At 40.1% G+C, this 22,795-nt stretch overlaps 1 protein-coding gene across 8 annotated transcripts in view; it reads right to left on the bottom strand.

Moving 5' to 3' along the window:
- The window catches only part of LOC134350427 (CAP-Gly domain-containing linker protein 4-like), a 338,819-nt gene that overhangs the window by 143,552 nt on the left and 172,472 nt on the right, over nt 1-22,795 (bottom strand). For all 8 annotated transcript variants that reach the window (XM_063055606.1, XM_063055612.1, XM_063055607.1 and 5 more), the window contains exons 8-9: nt 13,597-13,732; nt 12,585-12,725 (exon numbers count right to left, since the gene is read on the bottom strand). In XM_063055606.1, the coding sequence (XP_062911676.1) occupies nt 12,585-12,725; nt 13,597-13,732 (277 nt within the window). The remainder of the gene's footprint in view (nt 1-12,584; nt 12,726-13,596; nt 13,733-22,795) is intronic.

Below are 22,795 nucleotides of genomic sequence, written 5' to 3' on the forward strand. Positions count from 1 at the left end.
TGGCATAGTTCAGGAAGATCAAGACCTTGTTTCCCTTATACTCCATGGGTCGTAATCTGCCGCGGTGCAAGATTAGCGCTTTCACTTGAAAATGGTGGATACGTGCCAAGATGGTGCGCGGCTTAGCGCCAGTGGCTGGCTACCGCTGGAGAGAGCGATGTGCACGATCAACTTTAACCGGGTGCGGGAAATACTCTTCCCCGAGCAACTTGGGATCAGTCTGGAAACAAATTCGGTGGGATTACCATCCTCCTCACCCTCTTGTATTCCTATAATCTTAATGTTATGTCTCTGGGAACAGGCCTCTAAGTCAAGCACTTTAGCTTGGAGCTGGCTATGTTGTTTCATTAGCTCTGAGTACTTAGCTTCAAGCTCTTGCAAGCGTGCTCGAGGTCGCTAGCGGTTAGTTCTTGATTAGCCACACGGGCCCTTAGATAGACCTGTAAGGCCACAAGCCTCTGGAACTTGGTCTCAAAAACATCAAAGTGGTTGTTAATGTCACGCAGTGAACTGACTCAGAGATCTCCTCCCTAATTCCTTGGACATGGCGTAAGTTTTATCCGGCGGTACCTCAAACGCGGAGAAGTTGTTAGCATTAGCACTAGCTCTGGTAGTTTGGGTGTCGGCGGTCTTGACTTTGTTTGCCTTCAGCATTGTCAAACTTTTCCATACACTTAGTTTAAATAAAGAGAGTAAACGCACACTGTTGGCCCATGAATAAATAAAACGCGGTGTAATAGTAATTTTATCGAGGCCTCGGAGTGGAGCACTGACTAAAGACGTCTAATCCATACGCATGCGCACTGGCGCCCCATGGCCAAGCCATTTCTGAATCCACACCGCCAAGTTACCCTAGATTCTATGCTTCCTGACTTTCTGAATAAACCTATCATGGGGAACCTTATCAAACACCTTACCAAAATCCACAATATTACTTAAATGGAAAGAGACTACAAAATACTGCAATCCAAAGACACATGGATGTCCTTGTACATGAAATGTTGGAGGTTAAGACAAGAAAACATATGAAAGGGAATGAACAAATTCACCATATATGCAGGAAGGCTAATGGAATACATGCCTTAATATCGAAGTGTACAAGCACTGTACTAAGTTCAAAGAAGCTTCACCAAGCTTCACTGGGATGAAGAACTGGACATACAAAGAACATTGAGCAAATTGGGCCTACACTCACTTAAAAAAAATGTAAGATTTCAAGAGGTTAGATGTGTAAGGGGTTTCTCCTTTCATGTTATTTGCTAAGGCTAATAAAATGGCTTCTCTGTAATGTTAACTGCTGAGTTCATGGTAGTAGCTTGTTTGGGTTATAATTACTGATAATGTAAATTGTATTCATTTGCTTACCAATTGGGATAGATGTTACTCTTTCTTGTGTGTCTGTAAGCTATTGTTTTCGCGGGCTTTGGGGAGAAGGTGTGATGGGGACAGAGAGATGAGACGCGATGAGAGAGATCGGACCCATGAGGGAGTTCAAGGCCCAGGGCTTTTCGGGAGGAGAACCGAAGAGGAAGGACGTGCTGGATGCACTCTGGTCGACCACTGTGGTTGGTCCCAGGCGGTGGGTTGAGGAGGTCGAAGGTGATCGAAGGGTTGTGCATGAAGTGGTTGAACTCTGCTAATTTTGGCGCCTTTTACTTTCCTTTTATATTGTATCTCTATTAATTGCATAGTTCCAGTAAGATCTATAAAGTGTAATCTGTAAATCAAACATTGTGTGCTGTCTGTTAATTGGCGGTGTGGGGTACATCACACAGCATCCACACAAACTTGATTACCCAGTTTGGCGGGGCCGAAGGCTGCTCCCCCTAGACAAACGCGAGCTGAGCGAGCCTGAGGCTTACCAGGAGGCTACAGATGCGAGCAAGATATTGCCCCTGGAACTGGAGATTTTATTTCCAGAATAAGAGGCTGCCTTATTCTGAAATGAAAACCTTCTTTATATTACATTTTCATATTCTTTCTGCAACAAGGCAACACTGCATTATCTTCACTTTCCCCTTTGCATTCATGCTGAGTATGTTTGTTCACCCATAAAAACTGGGATCACATTTTGTCATGGCTATAAACTGTTAGGTTGTGACTGGTGAACTTTCCATGTATTCCAGCCTTGACCCAACCTCACTCAGTATTGGGGTCCAACTGACAACCAACTGTGAAACCGAAAAACGTTCATCTGAAGCTCATGTTTACAGCAATCTGTACTCCAGAAGAGGGCACCTGAAATATTCCTTTGGATTCATGATAACATTAAGTTTAAGCCACACAAATACTTATTTAACTTTGTCACTCTGAGCAATAGAAAAATCATTTTCTGTCTAATTGCAAGTAACAGTTTTTTGCTTTGGACATAAACCTTGACTTTAAAAATTGCCAGATGCTCACTGCTATTCTCCACACTATGTGAAAAATAGCATAATGAACCAAAACCTATGAATTCATCAGCAACTGATTCAATCCTCCGAGATTTGTTTTTGTCCACTTCTGCTTTATCTTAAGAATCAGCAATTCAGGTTGAGGACCTATCACTTTCTTTAAATTTGGCAGAAACATATAAAATATTTGAAAAGTCTGGGGGACACATCCAGCTTAGTAAAGTTGGTCATTCTAGAGGATCCGAATACTGTTTTAAACAAGAAATGCTGCAGTTGCTGGAAATACAGAGCAATACACACAAAACGCTGGAAGAACTCAGCAGATCAGGCAGCATCAATGTTTTGAGCCAACGCCCTTTGTCAGGTCTTGGCCAGAAACATCGACTGTTTATTCATTTCCCTAGATGCTGTCTGACCTACTGAGTTCCTCCAGCATTTTATGGCAGTTTTAACCTCACCTTCCACTAGGTGGAGTCCTGCACCTGTCCTAGGAAGACCATAGGACATAAAAATCTACAGCACATTACAGGCCCTTCGGCCCACAAAGTTGTGCTGACCACGTAACCTACTCTAGAAACTGCCTAGAATTTCCCTACTGCATAGCTCCATGTACCTACCTAAGTTCTTTTAAAAGACCCTATTGTATCCACCTCCACCACTATCGCCAGCAGTGCAGTCCACACACCCACCATTCTCTATGTGAAAAACTTACCCCTGACATCCTCCCTGTACCTACTTCCAAGTACCTTAAAACTATGCCCCCTCATGTTAACTATTTCAGCCTCTGGCTATCCACAAGATCAATGCCTCTCATCATTTTATACACCCCTGTCAGGTCACCTCTCATCCTAAATTGCTCCAAGGAGAAAAGGCCAAGTTTACTCAACTTAATCTCATAAGGCACATTCTCTAATCCAGGCAACATCCTTGTAAATATCCCCTGCATTCTTTCTATTGGATTCACATCTTCCTGTAGTGAGGTGACCAGAAATGAACACAGTACTCCAAATGGGGTCTGATCAAGGTCAGATAGCTGTAACATTACGTCTCAGCTCTTGAACTCAATCACACTGCTGATGAATGCCAACACATCATACGCCTTCTTAACAACACTGTCAACCTGCGCAACAGTTTTGAGTGTCTTATGGACACGGATCCCAAGATCTCTCTGATCTTCCACACTGCCAAGAGTCTTACCATTAGTATTATATTCTGTCTTCAGATTTGACCTACCAAAATGAAGCACTTCACACATAACTGGGTTGAACTCCATCTGCCACTTCAGTTCTGCATCCTATCGATGTCCCGCCATAATCTCTGACAACCTGTCAGACTATGCACAACATCCCCAACTTTTGTGTCATCAGCAAACTTACTTCTTCATCCAGGTCATTTATAAAAATCACGAAGAGGAGAGGTCCCAGAACGATCCCTGCAGAACACCACTGGTCACTGTCCTCCATGCAGAATACGAACCATCTACAACTAACCTTTGCCTTCTGTGGGCAAGCCAATTCTGGATCCACAAAGCAAGGTCTTCTTAGATCCCATGCTTCCTTACTTTCTGAATGAGCCTTGCATGGGGAATCTTATTAAATGCCTTACTGAAATCCATATACGCTACATCCACTGCTCCAACTTCATCATACCTCCAACCAAAACACATAATTCAAAATTCAAAGATGTTTTCACTCTGGATTCTTGAAAACCATGAAATACACTCCATAAATTCTCTTTATCTTCATCTTTCCTTGTATACTCTTTTAATGTCTAACTTAATCTACTCATATGTTTACTCATACTCAGATAATGGGTGGTATGGTTGCACAATCGCTTTACACCAATCACCGATTGTGGTTCGATTGCCACCACAGTCTGTAAGGAGTTTGTACGTTCTCCCCATGACCATGTAGGTCTCCTCCAGGTGCTCCAGTTTCCTCCCACATTCCAATGATATATGGGTTAGGGTTAGTAAGTTGTAAGCATGCTATGTTGGAACATGAATCATGGCAACACCTTGCAGACTGCCCCTAACACAATCCACATTGATTTGATTTAACCCAAACAATGCACTTCACTGTATGCTTCGATGTGCATGTGACAAATATATCTAATTTTTAAATTCATAAAAAACTTAAATCTTTCTCTGAAGTTGAGCAAACAAATTATTAATTCATCTGCTTTAGCTTTCCTGTGGAAAATCTGTGGACAATCCTTCTCCGTGGATTGTCACCTTGTCGAGGTGGAGAAATTTGTGTGGTCTGGAGATCACTAGAGCGATGCTGTCTGGAGCTATGCTCCTGGTAGGGTCACCCATGGCGGTAAGGTCGAGGGTGAGGTCCTTGACAAAGAACAATCCAACCAAGACCTCAACGGTGGAACAGATGGACGAAGTTACTTCGAACTCAACGGTTGTGAAGGTGGATGAAGGCTGCATCAAATCCATCAGCTCCAATTGTTGTGGTTTCCATGCCATTGGAATCAGTTGGTTGATTTGTGAAGTATCGTGTGCTTCTTGGAGTGCAACATTAAGTACACGTTAAACAAATACATGCACAGGCGTCTTCACTCTGTACGGAACAAAGACCATGATCCTCGACCTCGAGGGATAGCCATGACAACGAGTTTTCCTGTTGATTATTAACTTGTAATTGCCACAGATTCTGAGGCTATCATCACTGCAAACTATAAGGTAAAGATTGTTCTTTGGAGAATCTAAATGAAATCTTTTTCAACAGGTAAATCCTGCACTTCATACTTCGAAGTTTCCAAGTTCATCATGAAACATCTGCAGTACTTATCAACTGTATACAATACAAATAATTTCTCCATCTCTTGATTTCTCCAAAATTTGTATTTACTTTTAATAGCTAATACCAGGCTATAAAATTATAACTTCCACTTGTAACAATTTGTATCATCACAATGATAACATCTACATGAAAAGGTTCTTCTCTCTCCTCGATGATCTCACCACACTGTTTTAATAGTCTGAGTATTTGCTGGATAATAAAGCAAATGATATACTTTCTTGATTGTATTGCCTACATAATATCAATTGGCAACTGTCTTTGGGTTTGCATATCTTTAAATACACAAACTATATACTCCCCCAGCAACTTGTCAAAACTTGTATCCCCAGTGTTCAGCAATCCAGTTCAAAGTCTACATCTCATCTAAATCCAAAATTGGCAGTTAAACATATATTGTTGCACTCATGAAATGGGGAAAAGGCAGTAATGATCAACCACTTTAACCAACTCTTCAAATGCCTTGGACTTCTGGTTTGGCTAGAGTCAAAGTTTTTAATGAATCAGAATCAGAATTTTTCTCACTGATATTAGTCATGATTTTTTTTGTTTTGTAGCAGCAGTACAGTGCAGGCATAACTACAAGTTACAATAAATAAATAGTGCAAAAGAGGAATAGTGAGGATAGTACTCATGGACCATTCAGAAATCTGAGGGCATAGAGGAAGGAGCTATTCCTAAAATATTTGAGTGTGTACTTCCTCCCTAATAATAGTAACAAGATGTGTGCAGATCCTAAATGGTGAATGTCCTCAATGATGGATGCCACGTTCTTGCAGCACCACCTTTTGAAGATGTCCTCAACGGTGTGGAGGCCCGTGCCTGTGATGGAGCTGGCCGAATCCATAACCCTTTGAAGCTTTTTGCGATCCTGTGCATTGGAACCTCCAAATCAGGTGGTGGTGCATCCAGTTGGAATGCTTTCCACAGTACATCTGCAGGAATTTGCTAGAGTCTTTAGTGACATATCAAATCTGCCTTCATCATGATTATATCAATATGGTGGGCCCACAATAGGTCCTCTGAGATGTTGATACCCAGGAAACTGCTCACTCTTTACACCACTGATGACTCAATGAGATTAGTATGTGTTCTCTGACTTCCCCTTCCTGAAGTCCAGAGTCAATTCCTTGGTCTTGCTGACACTGAGTGCAATGTTGCTGTTGTGACACCACTCGACCAGCCTATCTATTTCGTTCTGCACACATCTTCTTCACCATCTGAAATTCTGCCAACAGCAGTGGTGTCATTGGTGAATTAATAGGTGGCACTTGAGCTGTGCCGAGCCACACAGTCATGAATCTAGAGAGAGTAGCTGAGGGGAGATGTTACCACCAATCAGTACTGACAGTTGTCTCCCGATGAGGAAGTTAAGAATCCAATTACAGTGACAGATATAGAGGCTCTGGTTTTAATACATTTGATAGGTACTGAGTGGATGATAGTGCTGAATACTGAGCTGTAATTAATAAACAGCAGCCAGACCTAGGTATTGCTGTTGTCCAGGTGGTCCAAAGCCCAGTGGCAAGCCAGTGAGATTGTACCTCTGTAGACCTGTTGTGGCAGTAAGCAAATTGCAGCAAATCCAGATCCTTGCTCAGGAGTTAATTCTGGCCATGACCAATCTTTTAAAGTACTTCATCACAGTCGAGGTGAGAGATACTGGGAGATAGTCACTGAGGCAGCTCACCCTGCCCTTCTTGAGCACTAGTATGATTGATGTACAATTGAACAGTATGATCAATTTAGCAAGTCAGGAAACATCTATACAGCAGATTAAACATTCAATGTTTTAACCTGAGACCCTTCATCAGGAAGGAGGCAGAATCCAGAATAAAAAGATAGGGAAAGAGAAAGGGGTACAAGCTGCCAGGTGATAGGTGAGACCAGGTGAGAGGGAAGGTGGGGGGCGGGGGGGGGGAATGAAATAGGATGAGAGGGGATATCCCAACTTCTTACTTAAGTCCCCCTTCCCCAACCCACCCACCAGCTTCAGCTCTTCCAGGGCTAAAGGAGGAGAAGGATGATGGGAGAAAGGGAAGGAGAGAGGGCACCAGATGGAGATGATGGGTAGGTGAGAAAAAGAAAAGGGTTAAAAGAGGAAACAGAAAGAGGAATGGAAAAAGAGAGAAAGGGGAAGGGGGAGAAATTACTGCAAGATAGAAAAATCGATGTTCACGCCATCAGGTTGGAGGCTACCAAATGATCTATATAGTGTTGCTCCTCCAACCTGAGTGTGGTCTCAACATGGCAGTAGAGGAGGCATGGACCAATATGTCAGAATGGGAATGGGAAATTGAATTGAAATGGGTAGCCACTGGGAAATCATGTTTTTTGTGGCAAATGGAGCAAAGGTGTAAGCATAGTCTCAACAATGTCCTGTACAGTTGTAAAATGGCATTCCAACTCTTGTATTCAATGCCTTGACTAATAACGGCAAGCATACCAAATTCCTTCTTCAAAACCCTATCCACCTATACTACCATTATTAGGAAACTATGTACTTGTACCCCTGGGTCTCACTGTTCTACAGCACTCTCCAGGGCCCTGGCATGTACTCTGCAAGTCCTGCCCTAGTTTAGCTAACCAAAATGCAACAGTTCTATTTGCTATTCCTTGGCCTATCTCTCGTGCTGGTCTAGGTTCCCTTGTAAATTGAGATAACCCTTGTCATTGTCAACTGCATGGCCAATTTTGGTGCCATACACAAGCTAACTGAGTGAACAAAATTGTCATCCAAATTGTTAATAAAAGTGACAAATAAGAGGGGACTGAGCACCAATCCTTATGGCTCACTACTGGTCGCAGCCCTCCAGCATGAAAAATAACCATCTACAGCCACTCTCGTTCCTTCCACGAAGCCAACTGTCTAGCTCATCCTGGAGCCCATGTGATCCAACATTCTGGATCAGCCTACCATATAGAGCCTTATTAAAAGCCTTGCCAAAGTCCACGTAGACTGCTTTGCCTTCATCAACCTTCTTCAAAAATTTCAACCAACTTAAGGAGATACGATTTCCCACGTATAAAGTCGTGCTGACTATCCCTAATCAGTCCTTGGCTTTGCAAAAGCAGGTAGATCCTGTCTCAAAGAATCCTCTAGTAACTTTCCCATCACAGATGTTAGCTCACCAGCCTGCTAGTCCCCTGGCTTCTCACTGCAGCTCTTCTTAAGTAAAGGCACAATAATAGACAGCCTCCAGGCTTCCAAAATTTCCAATTCCAGTTTGACATTTAGTCCAAACAACTTAAAACTAAAATTTATAGCAATAATTTTATTACTGTGTTGATATTTATGTATAAGTGCCTTTAACAAGAGAACCAATGAGTACATTTTCAAATGTTTCTTGATTTACTTAATAAAGTTCAGAAATAAAAATTTACATAAGATAATTAAACAGCTGGAGAAACTGAGACATTAAAGGATATACCAGTACTCAAATAATTTAAGTGGACAGAAATTTGCCTTTGATAAATCGGATGAGACTATCAAACTAACTTTTTATCTATGCTAATAATTCCTTTCATAATGCATGTAAAAAATACATACAACATTTGAAGGTCTGACAGTTATCCAAGAATTGTTCATCCTCATAGCAGTTTATTTAATTGTCCCAGCAGAATTACACTCGCAAATTATTCATGACAGCCATCATGTTCTCTCCCCTCTCATGTTTTTACTGCTTTCTTACAACAAACATATCATTGTTAATTTATTCACCAATAAAATAACAATAGCAATAACAAAATTTTCTTTATTTATTTTTATCATTTCTTCAGAGGAACATTAAAGATCAAACAGCTTATGTTAAAATCCTTTTTTTTAAAACTTTTGGTAATGTTGCTTTACTTTTGCACTTAGTTTAAAAAGTTCTTCCAGGTTGGGAGAATTGCAAGCAATTCTTTCGATTAATTAATAAGAAATTGAGATCAGATTCCAAAGAATAGGTAACAGATCCCAAAGTGGTAAGGTCTTCTTCTTAAACAATTCCTCATGATCAAGGATGACTTATTTCCAGGTTGTTTTTCTGAGTTGTCTAATGAAGCCAGCGAGGGAACAACCAACACTTCTACAGAGGGATTTGTTGGGGGCCATTAGGCAGGGTAAGTGAATGGGTCATTCCACTGCATATGCACAGTCTAGTGTGCTTCCAAATCTTGCCACTGATGTTCTCAGTACTATCCCAAAATAGTCCTCCTCTCCTTAGAGTGGTCATGGGCCAGAGATTCTCTGAAGACAGGAGATAGTGGTATTTCTAGAAGATGGTTTTGAGCACGTCCTTGAATCATTTCCTGTCTATGCCCAGTAATCACTTGCCAGTAGTACATAAACTAGTTTTTTTTGCAAATAACATGCATTGAATAAATGGCAAGCAGTAGCACATAAACAGTCCCCATACAAGTTACACCATTAGAGTATTTCAAATACATATTTCTAAATAAAAACCTCAGCCTGCAATTTTGGAGGCATTGTTGTTGAAACACAATTATAACGTACTGTTTAACAGTTTTAGGAACAGAAACAGTAAAAGTAGAGGTAACACTCTTGATATTCATGTACTTGGTTCAGTTGCAGAATCTGGAATTCACTGGACACAGTGGTACTTGTTCATCGCAAACTGTTACTGAGCTGAGGAGGCAGTTGAGAATGAAGCACATTGGTGGGTCTGGAGTCATGCTTGGGCAGAATGGGTAAGGATGGCAGAATTCCTTCCCTTAAGGGCATCACTAGATGCTACTAATGACAATCTCGTAGTTTCAGGTTTTCATTTAAATTCCAGATTTTTCATTTAATCTTGAATTTACATTCCACAGCTACCACAGTGTGATTCAAACATGTGTCTGGATTAATGCTCAGTACACTATCCTACTCTGCCCAAAAGTAGCTGCTTTTCAATCTCTAAACTATCAGCAATGCCTCCAAAATGTCAGCAGGAAATACATCAGCCATACCATGAGCCGGAGATTGTACCTCTGACAAATAAGCATTGATTTTCTGTCTCATTGTGCTCAATTTCATATGGGATTTCTACATCCAAATCTCTGTAATTTTCTATGATGATGTTAATATAGGCAACTTTAAAATTTGATTTTAAGCACTCCACCATCAACATCTGTACCTTCCAGTTCCTAAGCTCTCAATTTCTTTTCTTAAATCAGCATATGGAAGGGAAATTTAAAATGTGGTTGAATGGTGCCACATCAATAACCTTTCACTTAACATCAGTAAACCAATGAGTTGATTATTGACTGCAGGAGGAGGGAATTGGAGGTTCATGAGCCAGTCCTCATCAGGAGATTGCAACCATCAGCTTGGCAGCACTTCTACTTTCTAAGAAGTTTGCACAGATTCAGCATGTCATCAAACTTCTCTTAAGCACAGTGGAGAATTTCCACTCAAAATCTGAAACAAAAACGTAAGCAGCTGGAAATACACACCAGGTCAGACAGTGACAGGGAAAGAGAAGTAGTTAACATTTCAGGTCCAGGACCCTTCATCAGATCTGGATCTCTCATTTCCCAGATGCTGCCAAACCTGCAGAGTGGTTACTGCATTTTCTGTATTTATAATACAGTGACTATAAAAAGTAATCACTCTCTCCCATTGGAAGTTTCATATTTTATTGTTTTACAACACTGAATCATAGTGGATTTAATTTGGCTTTTTTGACACTGATCAACAGAAAAAGACTCTTTCGTGTCAAAGTGAACACTGATTTCTACAAATTGGTCTAAAATTATGACAATTTATTAAACACAAAATAATTGATGGCATAATTACTCACCTCTTTCAAGTCAGTATTTAGTAGATGCACCATTGGCAGCAATTACAGCCTTGAGTCTGTCTGGGTAGATCTTTGTCAGCTTTGCACATCCGGACACTGCAATTTTTCCCCATTCTTCTTTACAAAATTGCTCAAGTTCTGTCAGTTTGCATGGGAATCGTAAGTGAACATCCCCTTTCAAGTCCAGCCACAAATTCTCAATTTCAGTGAGGTCTGGACTGTGACTTGGCCACTCCAGGACATTAACTTTGTTGTTTTTAAGTCATTCCGGTGTAGCTTTGGCTTTAAGTCTTACTGGAAAACAAATCTTCTCCCAAGCCACAGTTCTCTACCAGACTGCATCAGGTTTTCCTCCAGGATTTGCCTGTATTTTGTTGCATTCATTTTACCCTCTACCTTCACAGGCCTTTCAGGTCCTGCGGCAGTGAAGCATCCCCACACAGCATGAAGCAGCTACCACCATGTTTCACAGTAGGGATGGTGTGTTTTTGATGATGTGCGGTGTTTGGCTTATGTTTGGCCAAACATAGCGTTTAGTCTGATGGCCAAAAAGCTCAATTTAGGTTTCATCAGAACGTAGAACCTTCTTCCAGCTGACTTCAAAGTCTGCCACAAGCCTTTGGGCAAACTCCAGCCAAGATTTCACGTATGTTTTTTTCAACAGTGGCTCTCTCTTTGCCACTCTCCCATAAAGCTACGACTGGTGATGCACCCAGGCAACAGTTGTTGTACTCGCATTCTCTAGGCAGATTTACAGCTGTGCCATATTCTTTCCATTTCTTGACGTTTGGCTTAACTGTACTTCAAGGGATATTCAGTAACTAGGAAATGTTCTTGTGTCTATCTCCTGGCTCGTGCTTCTCAATAAACTTTTTGTGGTGTTGCTTGAAATGTTCTTTTGTCTTCATGGTGTAGTTTTTACCGGATACCGACTCTCCAACAGTTGGACCTTCCAGATTCAGGTGTATTTTATTATCAATTGAAACACCTTGACCGCATACTGGTCAAACAGATCCCTATTTAACCAATTATGTGGCTTCTAAAACCAAAGATAATTTGGTGTGTCATATTAAAGGAGGTGAATATTTATGCAATTATTTTGTGTTTTATATTTGTAATTAAATTTGATCACTTTGTAGAGATCTGTTTTCACTCTGACATGAATGAGTCTTTTTCTGTTGATCAGTGTCAAAAAAGCCAAGTTAAATCCACTGTGATTCAATGTTGTAATCAATAAAACATGGAAACTTACAAGGGGTGAGGATACCTTTTACAGGCACTGAAAATACCACTAGTAATTTTTGTTAAAACTCATTCTTTGGAAGCGCTCCTCTCTTATCACCATATGCATTCTTCTCTCTTTTGATAGCTGTCAGATATTAAAATCTGTTTTAACTGTAGAAATTTTATTTTGAATAGGTGAAAAAACAAGACATAAAAATTAATTCAATCTTGTCTGACCAGCAGATTACAACCTAATAAATTAAAATGTCACAAAAAAATTATAATCTTCATCAAGCTGAAGACAAACAACAAATTCTTGGAAAAATTAATGTAATTTGTAATGTAATTTGCCAAAGCAAATTTTTACCTACCTGTGTTCACCTTAGATGTGACACGTGACAAGTCTATTTTCTGAGATCGGAGAGGAGTTGGTGTTTTATGTGATGAAGTCCTGGTTAATCTCTTTTTTTCTGTAGATACTTTGCTAACCTTGGAGAGTGGTGCAAAAATTCCTTAAAGGAAACAATAAACTGTTAAAAAAAACACCTGAGCAAAATACTTTCCAATAAACACAACTGCAAAGAACTAATGATACAAATTCCATCTTCTACTTTATAGGGGAAGATTTTCTTCTCAAATGTTCCACAAGGGAAAACAGGAAAACTTTTTTTTTTCTGTGTGACTATATGTTTACTTGCTATCTTATTATGTGCTATATGTACCTGGTGCTGTGTATGACTGTGTTTTGCACCTTGGCCCCAGATTAATGCTGTTTTGTTTGACTGTATTCATTGGTTTCACATATGGTTGAATGATATTAAACCTGAATTTGAATTTGAACCATTTTCCTGCACTATCTTTATAACCCACAATTGTTCCAATATCCAAAAATCTATCAATTTTAGTTCTGAATGATATCAGTGACTGGCAAAAGAAACCTTTTGCAATCTTCTTTATTCAAGAAGTCCAGTACACAAAATGCAGCAGGGTTAAACATTAGCAGCTAAGTAAGATTATTCTCTGTGTATTCTTCACCCAAATTACAGAGAGCTGCCAATAATTCTTCAGTATACAAATGATTTTCTTCCCTGAATGACAATGCTAAACACAATCTACCTATAACAACAAATTCCTTACCATTTTCCATTTCTAAATGCTTAATGATTTGATCTTGAATTATACCCTTAAAAATATTCATGCAGCTATGTTAGGCTAACTGACCGATCACATTGCTTATACTTCTCTATGAAATTCAATGCATTTCCATTTCAGATCTGCTATTAATAGAGTCAGGAAGATAACAATTAGTGAATACAATTGAAAGCTCAGCAGAAAATAACTGTTCAAAATTATTCTAAGAAAATAAACAAGGGATGATAATACCATATTTCACAGGGCAGCTGAAGTACTGAATGCCACAGATACTTCCATCATTCTTCCCTTCAGGTTCATCCAGCTCAATCCCTGCCCACTGGCCACTGGCAAATTCAGTGGTACCACAAAATCGTAATGTTCCAACCTAAGAGAAAAAGAATGAAGAATGAGAAATGCAAGACACTCTTATCATTGGCTACTAATTTGTTATAAATTTGTACTCTAGGTATTGTACATCACAATATAACAGTTGCATTTTATCACCCATTTTAAGGCCCCAGTGCTCACATGAAAGGTGCACGGGCAAATAACATTGGAAAACTTCTGAACACATGTGAAAGGCCTGCAAATTTAAGCTATTGGGCCTCACTTACATAATCCATTTCAAGCTTATATCCATTCAAAAAACAGCCTGGGTAAGACCCATGAGCAGAAGGGCAGGAACCTACAACACAAAACTACTGTAGGAGATCCATGGAAGCCATTTCAAACATAAAGAAAGCACTCTGGTTGTAATCATAGCTTCAAAATAACAATGAAAGGCCTTCAACATGAAACATTAACATTGTTTCCCTTTTTAAAATGTTGCCTAGCCAACTGAATGTTTATCTAATTTGCCTTCATTTTTCAATACTCTTCAGTGAATGGCAATGAACCGTTAGTTCGCATAAATGCGTATAACAACCAGGGATTTTGATCAATTTGACTGAGATTTTTTATTTGTGAATCATGTGCTCCCTTTCCCCCACACAGTTGAGTATGAAAAACTTAAAATTCAAAAACTGAAATGCCAACAACTCAAAACATGTTCACCACTCCCTCCCCGCCACTTTGCTCAGTACTTAGTTGAACCACCTCTTACAGCTATTACAGCCTCTCACAGCCATTACAGCCTCTCACAGTCATTACAGCCAGTACTCATCCTGGATAGCTTGGTACATTCCTCCTTGCAAAATTTCTCAAGCTGTGCCAGGTTAGCTGAGAAATGGCAATGGACAGCAATCTTGAGGTCTTGCCAGAAATGTTTGATTGGGTTAAGGTCAGGGCTCTCAAGGGCATCAATTTTCTTCATTTGAAGCCACTCCATGGTTGCTCTGGCAGTATGTTTTGCATTGTTGCCCTGCTGAAAGACAAACTTCCTCACCAATTTCACCTTTTTGGTAGAGGCTCGCAGGTTTTGATCCAGGATCTCTCTGTATTTAGTAACATTCATCTTCCCATCATTCCTGACCACATTTCCAATCCCTGCTGCTGAAAAGCATCCCCACAGCATGATGCGACCTCCATCATACTTTACAGTGGGGATGGTGTTACCTAGCTGATGCACAGTACTAGATTTATGCCACACGTACTGCTTAAAAAAAAGCATTATCCTTCCCCTAAAGACTTTACAAAGCATCACTTAGTAAATACTGTAAAGATGTGGAAGAAGGATTTGTGGTTGGATGAGACTAAAGTTGAACCTTTTGTCCTCAACCCTCCCTAAGTAGTACATGTGGCTTTATTTCTTTGTATCTTTTTACATTTGTTGTCTTTTACACACTGGGTGATGCAGTTTTTCACTGGTTCTATTATGGTAAGTATTCTATTATGGATTTATCAAGGATGCCCACAAGAAAATGAATCTCAGATTTGTATATGGTGACATACGTGTATTTTGATAGTAAGCTTTACTGTGCACAGGTACCCCTGTATATGTATGCACAAGTACAATGAAAAACTTAAATGCAACAATTTGAAAAGAAGCTCGATGCATTTCAAACAATTTACTGTGACAGGCTTTTTCTTGAGTTTTGTGAAACAAAAAATAGAAGCTATAGGTCTGTGCATGAAATAGAGTGGGAAACTTGTTGCTAATTTATGGTATGAAAACTTCAGGAGTTCAACATCAGTAAGACAAAGGAGATGGTGATGGACTAAGCCTGCACTGCTCCAACGGTGAGGATGTGGATATGGTGAGGATGTGGAAATGGCGAGGACCAACAAGTACCTGGGGGTGCACCTGGTTAACAGACTTGAGTGGAGCACCAACACAGAGACTGTATTCAAGAAGGGCCAGAGTCACCTTTACTTCCTGAGGGGATTGAGGTCCTTTGGAGTGTGCAGGCCTCTCCTTCACATATTCTACCAGTCTGTTGTCATGAGTACAGTCTTCTATGTGGTGCAGTGCTGGGACAATGGCATCAACACAGGTGATGCCAACAGGTTCAATAAACTGATTAGGAAGGCTGGCTCTGTTATAAGAGTCAAACGGGACACACTGGAGGCTGTGGTAGAAGAAAAGACCCTACGGTAAATCCTGACAATTCTGGATAATGTTTCTCAACCTCAGCATTCCACCTTGGCTGAACCAAGGAGCACTTTTAGTAATAGACTAAGACGACTGCACTGTTCCAAACAGCGATATAGGAGGTCATTCTTACCCTTGGCCAGAGAGAGGATGAACAGAGCAGAAACATACACTGTTTGGACACATAGGTAAACAGAAAAAAGGATAGTGATAGCTGTAGGTGGTTAAAAGATTACTGAAAAAGTAAAAAGGACAGAAATGAACATAACTTATGAGGAGAAGATCTATGAGATATTTTCTTGCAACCTTAATCCAATAGCAGCCTGCTGTATTAGCTAGCTCATCTAATCACGTCTTAAAAGATGTGAAAAATTCACCTCCTTGCTAAAATGTAGAAGTAGTAACAAGAAACGCATATCAAATTAAGTTAATATTTCTGGCGCCAATATTCTCTAGAGATTTTGCTCTATGCAAATCTTTGAGTAAATACGTGAGTATAATCCCAACATTAAATAGCTTGATGGGTTTACGGAATTAACCAATAAAGCAAACAGACCTACAAATTCTAGATTTCTTCTTATTTATTCTGTTTTTCCATCCCTAAAGTTGGCCTTTCCTGGAATAAAATAAGGACATAGAACATAACAGCACAGCGGTGTTGTGGGATCACTGGAATTAAGTATGATGTTCTGATAAGGGGTCCTCAAATGCTGTAAAGACCAATCCAGGCTTCCACATGTTCTGATGCAATGTGGGCAAGAGTAAGTGGTGGCTGTAGTTAGTGGATGTATCTTTTGCTTGTTCAGTCTTGTGACAGATATTCACTGCTCTGGGCAGGGGTCCTCCTCTTTTTAGCCACGGTCAAAATATTGTTTCTGAGTAAGCTAAACTTCCAACCAATACTCTTTGTTTAGCTTCCTGTTGTAAATGGGAGCCATTCTTCAGTTCTTAACATGAATGGCAAGCAGTAATCAGTTTTAAGTTAAAAGGACAGCTTTGCAAACAAGTGCTTTCTATAGAGCAAAGTTGCAGGCCCACAGCACCTCAGCTTATTGCTCAAGAGGTACATTGTATGACAATCCAGCTTGTTTCAAACTAGACAACACTGGCGAACCTGTTTAGTTCAAGGAAGCTTGCAGACCAGATTGATATTATTTAGCATATTAGCTGATCTGTTAATAGTTAGAAGATCTGTGAGCTTAAAGAGTCAGCTTCACAGCATTTACTGTTTGTACCCAGAAGCTTTTAGACAGTTTCTGTTCCAAGGTATCTGAAAAAATATCACATGGCAGAGAAACAGTTTAAATAAATAGAGCAGTCCAGGCTTTTTAGGAATGGTCCAGCAACATCAAGATGAATGACAGAAACACGGGGTGAATAAGAATCCATTCTCCTGCCTTCAATTGCTGCAACAGACCACTGATTCATCTGCAGTTTTTGGGTATGCCTTTCAGCTGATAGGAATTGCTCCTGTGTTTTGGAAATCCTTTGTATTTTAGAAATAGTTTGGAATGCGCAAGTCTTTTATAAGATAGAAATCCTCTGAGTTTAAAACGGGTTTTAAGAATGTTGTTTGGATGTAAGTGTGTAACACTGAAGATAAATGAACTGGGTTTAAAATAAACTATGTTAACTGGAAGTATCTTCTGTTTGGTGGGGACAGGGGACCCCCTACTCAAATAGTGGGTGTTGGCAGCTAAACTCGCAATGGAGGATAAAGAGGGAAGTGTTTGGGAAGTCTTTGAAGATTGGGTAGTTACAGTATAACCAAGCTTTAGTGAGGGTTCTTGTAGCTATCTAAATTGGAAAGGGCTTAAGATCTTCATTTGAGTTTCGCATTTCATGGTCAGCAAACCCAATACTATCACTCCTTTTGCAGCTGGTGCTTGTTCTCTGTAAAACAGCAGAGATCACTCTCTGCAGTTCTATCTTGAACAGATTTCTTCCAGGTATATCTATTGAGTGCAATGTCCTTCCAGTTTTTAGACGTAATATCAAATTTCTTCTGGCTGATTTTGATGTTATCTTTGAATCATTTCCTTTGTCCACCAGGGGTTCACTGACCTTCCTTCAAATGGAAGTAAGGGATCTGTTTGACAAGATGTGAGTTACGCATTCAGATGACATGACCTATCCATCAGAGTTGGTGCTGCTTTATCATGGTAGAGACACTGTTCATTTAGGCCTCCTTCAGTACGCTGGTGTTAGTGATTCTCAGAACTTTGTGTAAGGATCTTTTGTGGCATTGTTCTAGGGATTTCAGGTGCCTGCTGTTGGTGGTCCATGATTCAGCTCCATCCAATGGTGTAGGAAACACAACTGCTCTATAGTTCATGTGCTGACCTTTAAATTGTGGCCCAATTCAAATTACTTAAATATTAGAGTAGGAATGATAATGTGCAATTATTCTATTTCTCCACTTTTAATCTCTGTGTAGATGTAGATATAGCTGTAATGTAAGTGTGGAGATAAAATGAAAATGGCACCAGACTTCCCTTTCTCTTGTCAAAGAGTGTTGTCAAAGTTCCCATGGGTAATGGGCATCAAAGTACTGCAGACTGACTTCTGAAATGTCTTTGTCCAGTACAGAGTGACAGCTATGCTAATGAAAGAATGGAGAGTAAATTGATATGGAAGAAACGTACTGCAAGGTTTTAAGTATGTGATGAGTCTACAATATTTTCAATACAGTAATCTCACTAAAAGGACAATAGGATAGAAAATGGACAATAAAGAAGCATCTGTCTTTGCAATAGTTCTATGATGAGGATTAAGATGAGGATTCATCATAGTTCTTCTGTGCAGCTGTTCTAAACACAAATTTAAATGAAAATGCTCAAAATTAACACCGGAGATTTTTCTGGTATTTCCATCCGTCTTGCAGTAATTGAGGTGGATTTGAGAATATTGTAATGGGCTTTATTCCAAAGGGAACAGAAACTCGATTCCATGAATTAATCATAGGCTTGCAGCTTGATCCTGCAGATAAAGTATTCTGTGCCCTATCCAAATAGCACCTGCCATTTTGATATTGCTTCAGTGAATTACATTTCAAACAGAAAATGAACATGATCAAAAGCGTTGCAGTCAACTTGCCCCATGTTTAATGTCAATCAAAATTTTAACAACACAGTTATATAATAAAGTGTATTTAAAAAAGAAAAAAAGACTGAATAATAAAATCACAATTTCGCATAAGCTTAAACAAGCACAGAACTAATTTAACCAATTCATTGTTCTTTTAAATTTTTGTAACTAGTTCATCATGTGCAAAAACTGTGCAACAAATATCAGTCTAACAGTGTATAAAAGTTTTATCCCTTGTGTGTTATGTAACAGTTAATTGACCTTACATCTCTTACTTCATCACTCTTCTAAATGGTTCATGCTAAACAGCAAGATACAAGCACAGCTTGTTTTACCTATTCTCATCACTATTGAATCTGCTTAACAAATACAAGTTTCACAATTACATTGATTCCTCTCAAATACTGAGACTATATTCAATGGAAAGCACTGTACAGTCGATGCTCGGCACACCATAGCAGATAGCGCTACTGGAAGTCAGAAACAAGAAAAAGTCCTGGAAGCTTTTAATTGATGAACCTTATTAAAATAAGATTTATGGGCTGATCAGTGGTTCAGACTCGCAGCAGGATGTAATCCAATCTAACTATGCAATTAACACTTGAATTCCCAGGCTACTATTAAAAGTATGAACACAGCTGTTAAACAGAAGCTGCATTCATTCAATTCCAATTTAAATATTGCTTCCAGTTTCATGTATTAATATGCTGCAGAATGAATGGCAAGGCCTTGGTCAGATTTTCAGATGACACCCTCCAGTTGCTCCTAGCTAAAGGCACAACAATGGTTTACTTTACCCTTAACATAACAAAGGAATGCACAACAACATATCCAAAAGAATCTGATTGAAAATCTCAGACCTTAACAGCAGAAACATAATCACTGGGGCTCAGAATCCAGTGCCACAAGAAATTCAATTACATTGTTAGATTTGGAAAGTGCACATCTCCCTATTCCCATCTCTTACAATGCACCTGTTCAGATCTTCCTTTTACTCCCGCAACAATGAGTCTAGTTATCATCCCCATGTCTATCTTTCCCAAAAGTAAGTTTGCTATTTGGAATTGGATTTGTTTTATTATTGTCACATGTCATGAGATACAGCATGTTGCATATTGCTCTTACAGATCAAATCATGACATGTTGCATTAAGGTAAAACAATAACAGAGTGCAGAATAAAGTGCAGACCTCAATCAGTATTGTAATGCCTTTCTCTGCAAATGCCCACCCACTCACTGCTATCTAACATTTGTCCAAATCTTCTAAGTCCTTCTCAGTAGCAAGAACAGCACCAAAGGTCCTCAGAGGACAGATGTCTCCCAACAATCAACAATTACAGGATGCATCAGAGCACTCACACAGCATACAAGTCAACTAAGCAATTCTGAAGAGGAACAGTAACAAGAGGCAATTCTGAAGAGGAACAGTAACAAGAGGCGACTATTGGTGGCAGAGACAACGTGGAAGAAAATCTGCCAGAGTTCAATGGAATCTGTTGGCTCTCTCATCACATTGGAAGCTTTAATTAAAAACAGTTGGCTGCCATTCAGAATCTCAGACAAAACATCATCTTTGCCTTGTTAAGTACAGTCGATTACCTAACAATCTTATCAGGAAGTTCAAAGGCATAGTGGTTGATGAAGACTGAAAGTTCCATCACAAAGCTGCAGCATCCAGCCACACTCTTATTCATCTGATCTTTCAGGCTGAAGGGACCACATTGATACAAACCTCTATATTATGCATGAAACTTTGGAAAGAAGTCCATAAAAAGTATAAAAGGCACATAGAACACTGGCCTGTTGGTGATTTAATGATATTTCCTGTGCAAGCAAGACAACTGCCTAATATGCTCAGTTTATCTTGCAGTAGCAATAATCAAGTCAAATCGTCAAATGAAGTTACTGTCATTTAACCACATGTATGGGTATAACATATATAACCATATAGAAACGAGATGTTTCTTCGAACCAGGGTGTAAAGCACATAACACACGATAACCTATGAAGGTAAGGATAAAACCTACAGATGAATCACACATAAGTGACAAACTAAAGTGTATTCATATTAAATATTGTAAGGTACAGAACAGATTAACCAGTGAGACTTCAAATACGAAGCGGCTGGGAGTTCAAAAGCCCAGTGGTTTAGGGAAAGAAACTGTTTGCATCCTGATCATTCTTGTTTTTATGCATCATAGTCTCCTGCTTGATAGTAGAAGGTCAAAGAAGATCCTGGGTGGATGGGTGGAATTCTTAATAATACTAAGTAAGGACCCTGCATATACAGTACTCCTAATAAATGTCCCTGATGGATGACAGGGACACTGTGATCTTTTCAGCTCTTCTCACAATCCTTTGCAGGGACTTCTGGTCTGATCTTCAACTGCTCCCATACCAGATAGAGATGCAACTTGTCAGGATGCTTTCAATGGCGCTCCTGTAAAATGCAGGTAAGATGGGGGGGGAGAGGGTTGGAGCCTTGTTTGCTTCAATCTTCTTAGAAAGTAGAGGTGGTACTGCGCCTTCTTGTTCGGGGAGATGATATTAAGGGACCAGGTGCGGTCGTCCATGAACTCCCAGGATTTCATAATGGTTAATGTTAATGCCACCAGATGATAGTCATTTAGGCAGATTACTGTTGCCTTCTTAGGCACTGGAATGATGGTTGCCACCTTGAAAACCAAGGGGACAATGGATTGTTTCAGGGAGATGTTGAATATATCCGTCAGCTGTGCAGTCTTTCAGAACCCAACCTGGTATATTATCAGTGGGTTCACTCTAGCCAGGGTCTTCCCCACCTCAGCTTTAGCCAGATGGGGCGTATGTTTTTCTGGGGGGAGGGGTGCCTCCCTTGCCAGCACTTCATTCTTCACATCAAACTGGGCATAGAAGACATTCAGTCTCTCAGGGAGACGAGTCTCTCAGTCACTGATGCACAGGGTGGACTTGTAGTCAGTAGTCGTCTGAATTCCCTGCAAAATGCGCCTCGTGTCTCTGGCATTGTAGAAATAGCTATAAATCTGAGAATGCTCCCATTTTGCCTTCCTGATGGAGCTGGAAAGCATTGTTCTTGCGTCCCTGACAGCTGTCGTATCTCCCGACCTAAAAGCAGCATCATAATCCCTCATCCTGGCACAGGCCTCTGCAGTAAGCCATGGCTTCTGATTTGCCTTCACCCAGATGTGTTACATGATGGCAACATCCTCAGTACACTTCTCTACGTAGCTGTTCATAGAATCCATAAATTCCTCAATGTTAACATGGTTACCCCAGGTAGCAACCTCCATGAACATTCCCCAGTTCGTATTATCAAAGCAGTGTAGAGATTCGGCAGAGTCTTGCTGAAGGGTCTCGACCCAAAATGTCAACTGCACTTTTTTTTCCCATTAATGCTGACTGGTCTGCTGAGTTCCTTCAGTATTTTGTGTGTGTTGCTTGGATTTCCAGCATCTGCAGATTTTCTCGTGTTTGCACCCTCAGGCTAGGTTTTCACCTCCTGTAGAAATGGTTTGACCTGTTTGATCACTGGTTTGTGTGCTGGAATAAATCTTAACCGTTAAGTGATCTGAGAGTCCAATGTGGGGTCGAGGTACTGCTTTATAGGAACCTGGTATAGAAACATAGAAAACCTACAGCACAATACAGGCCCTTCGGCCCACAAAGTTGAGCCCAACATGTCCCTACCTTAGAAATTACAAGGGTTACCCATAGCCCTCTATTTTTTCTAAGCTCCATGTACCTTTCCAGGAACTTCTTAAAAGACCCTATCGTATTCGCCTCCACCACCGTCACCGGCAGCCCATTCCACGCATTCAGCACTCTCTGAGT

This window comes from Mobula hypostoma, chromosome 8 (assembly GCF_963921235.1).
Source record: "Mobula hypostoma chromosome 8, sMobHyp1.1, whole genome shotgun sequence".
NCBI lineage: Eukaryota > Metazoa > Chordata > Chondrichthyes > Myliobatiformes > Myliobatidae > Mobula > Mobula hypostoma.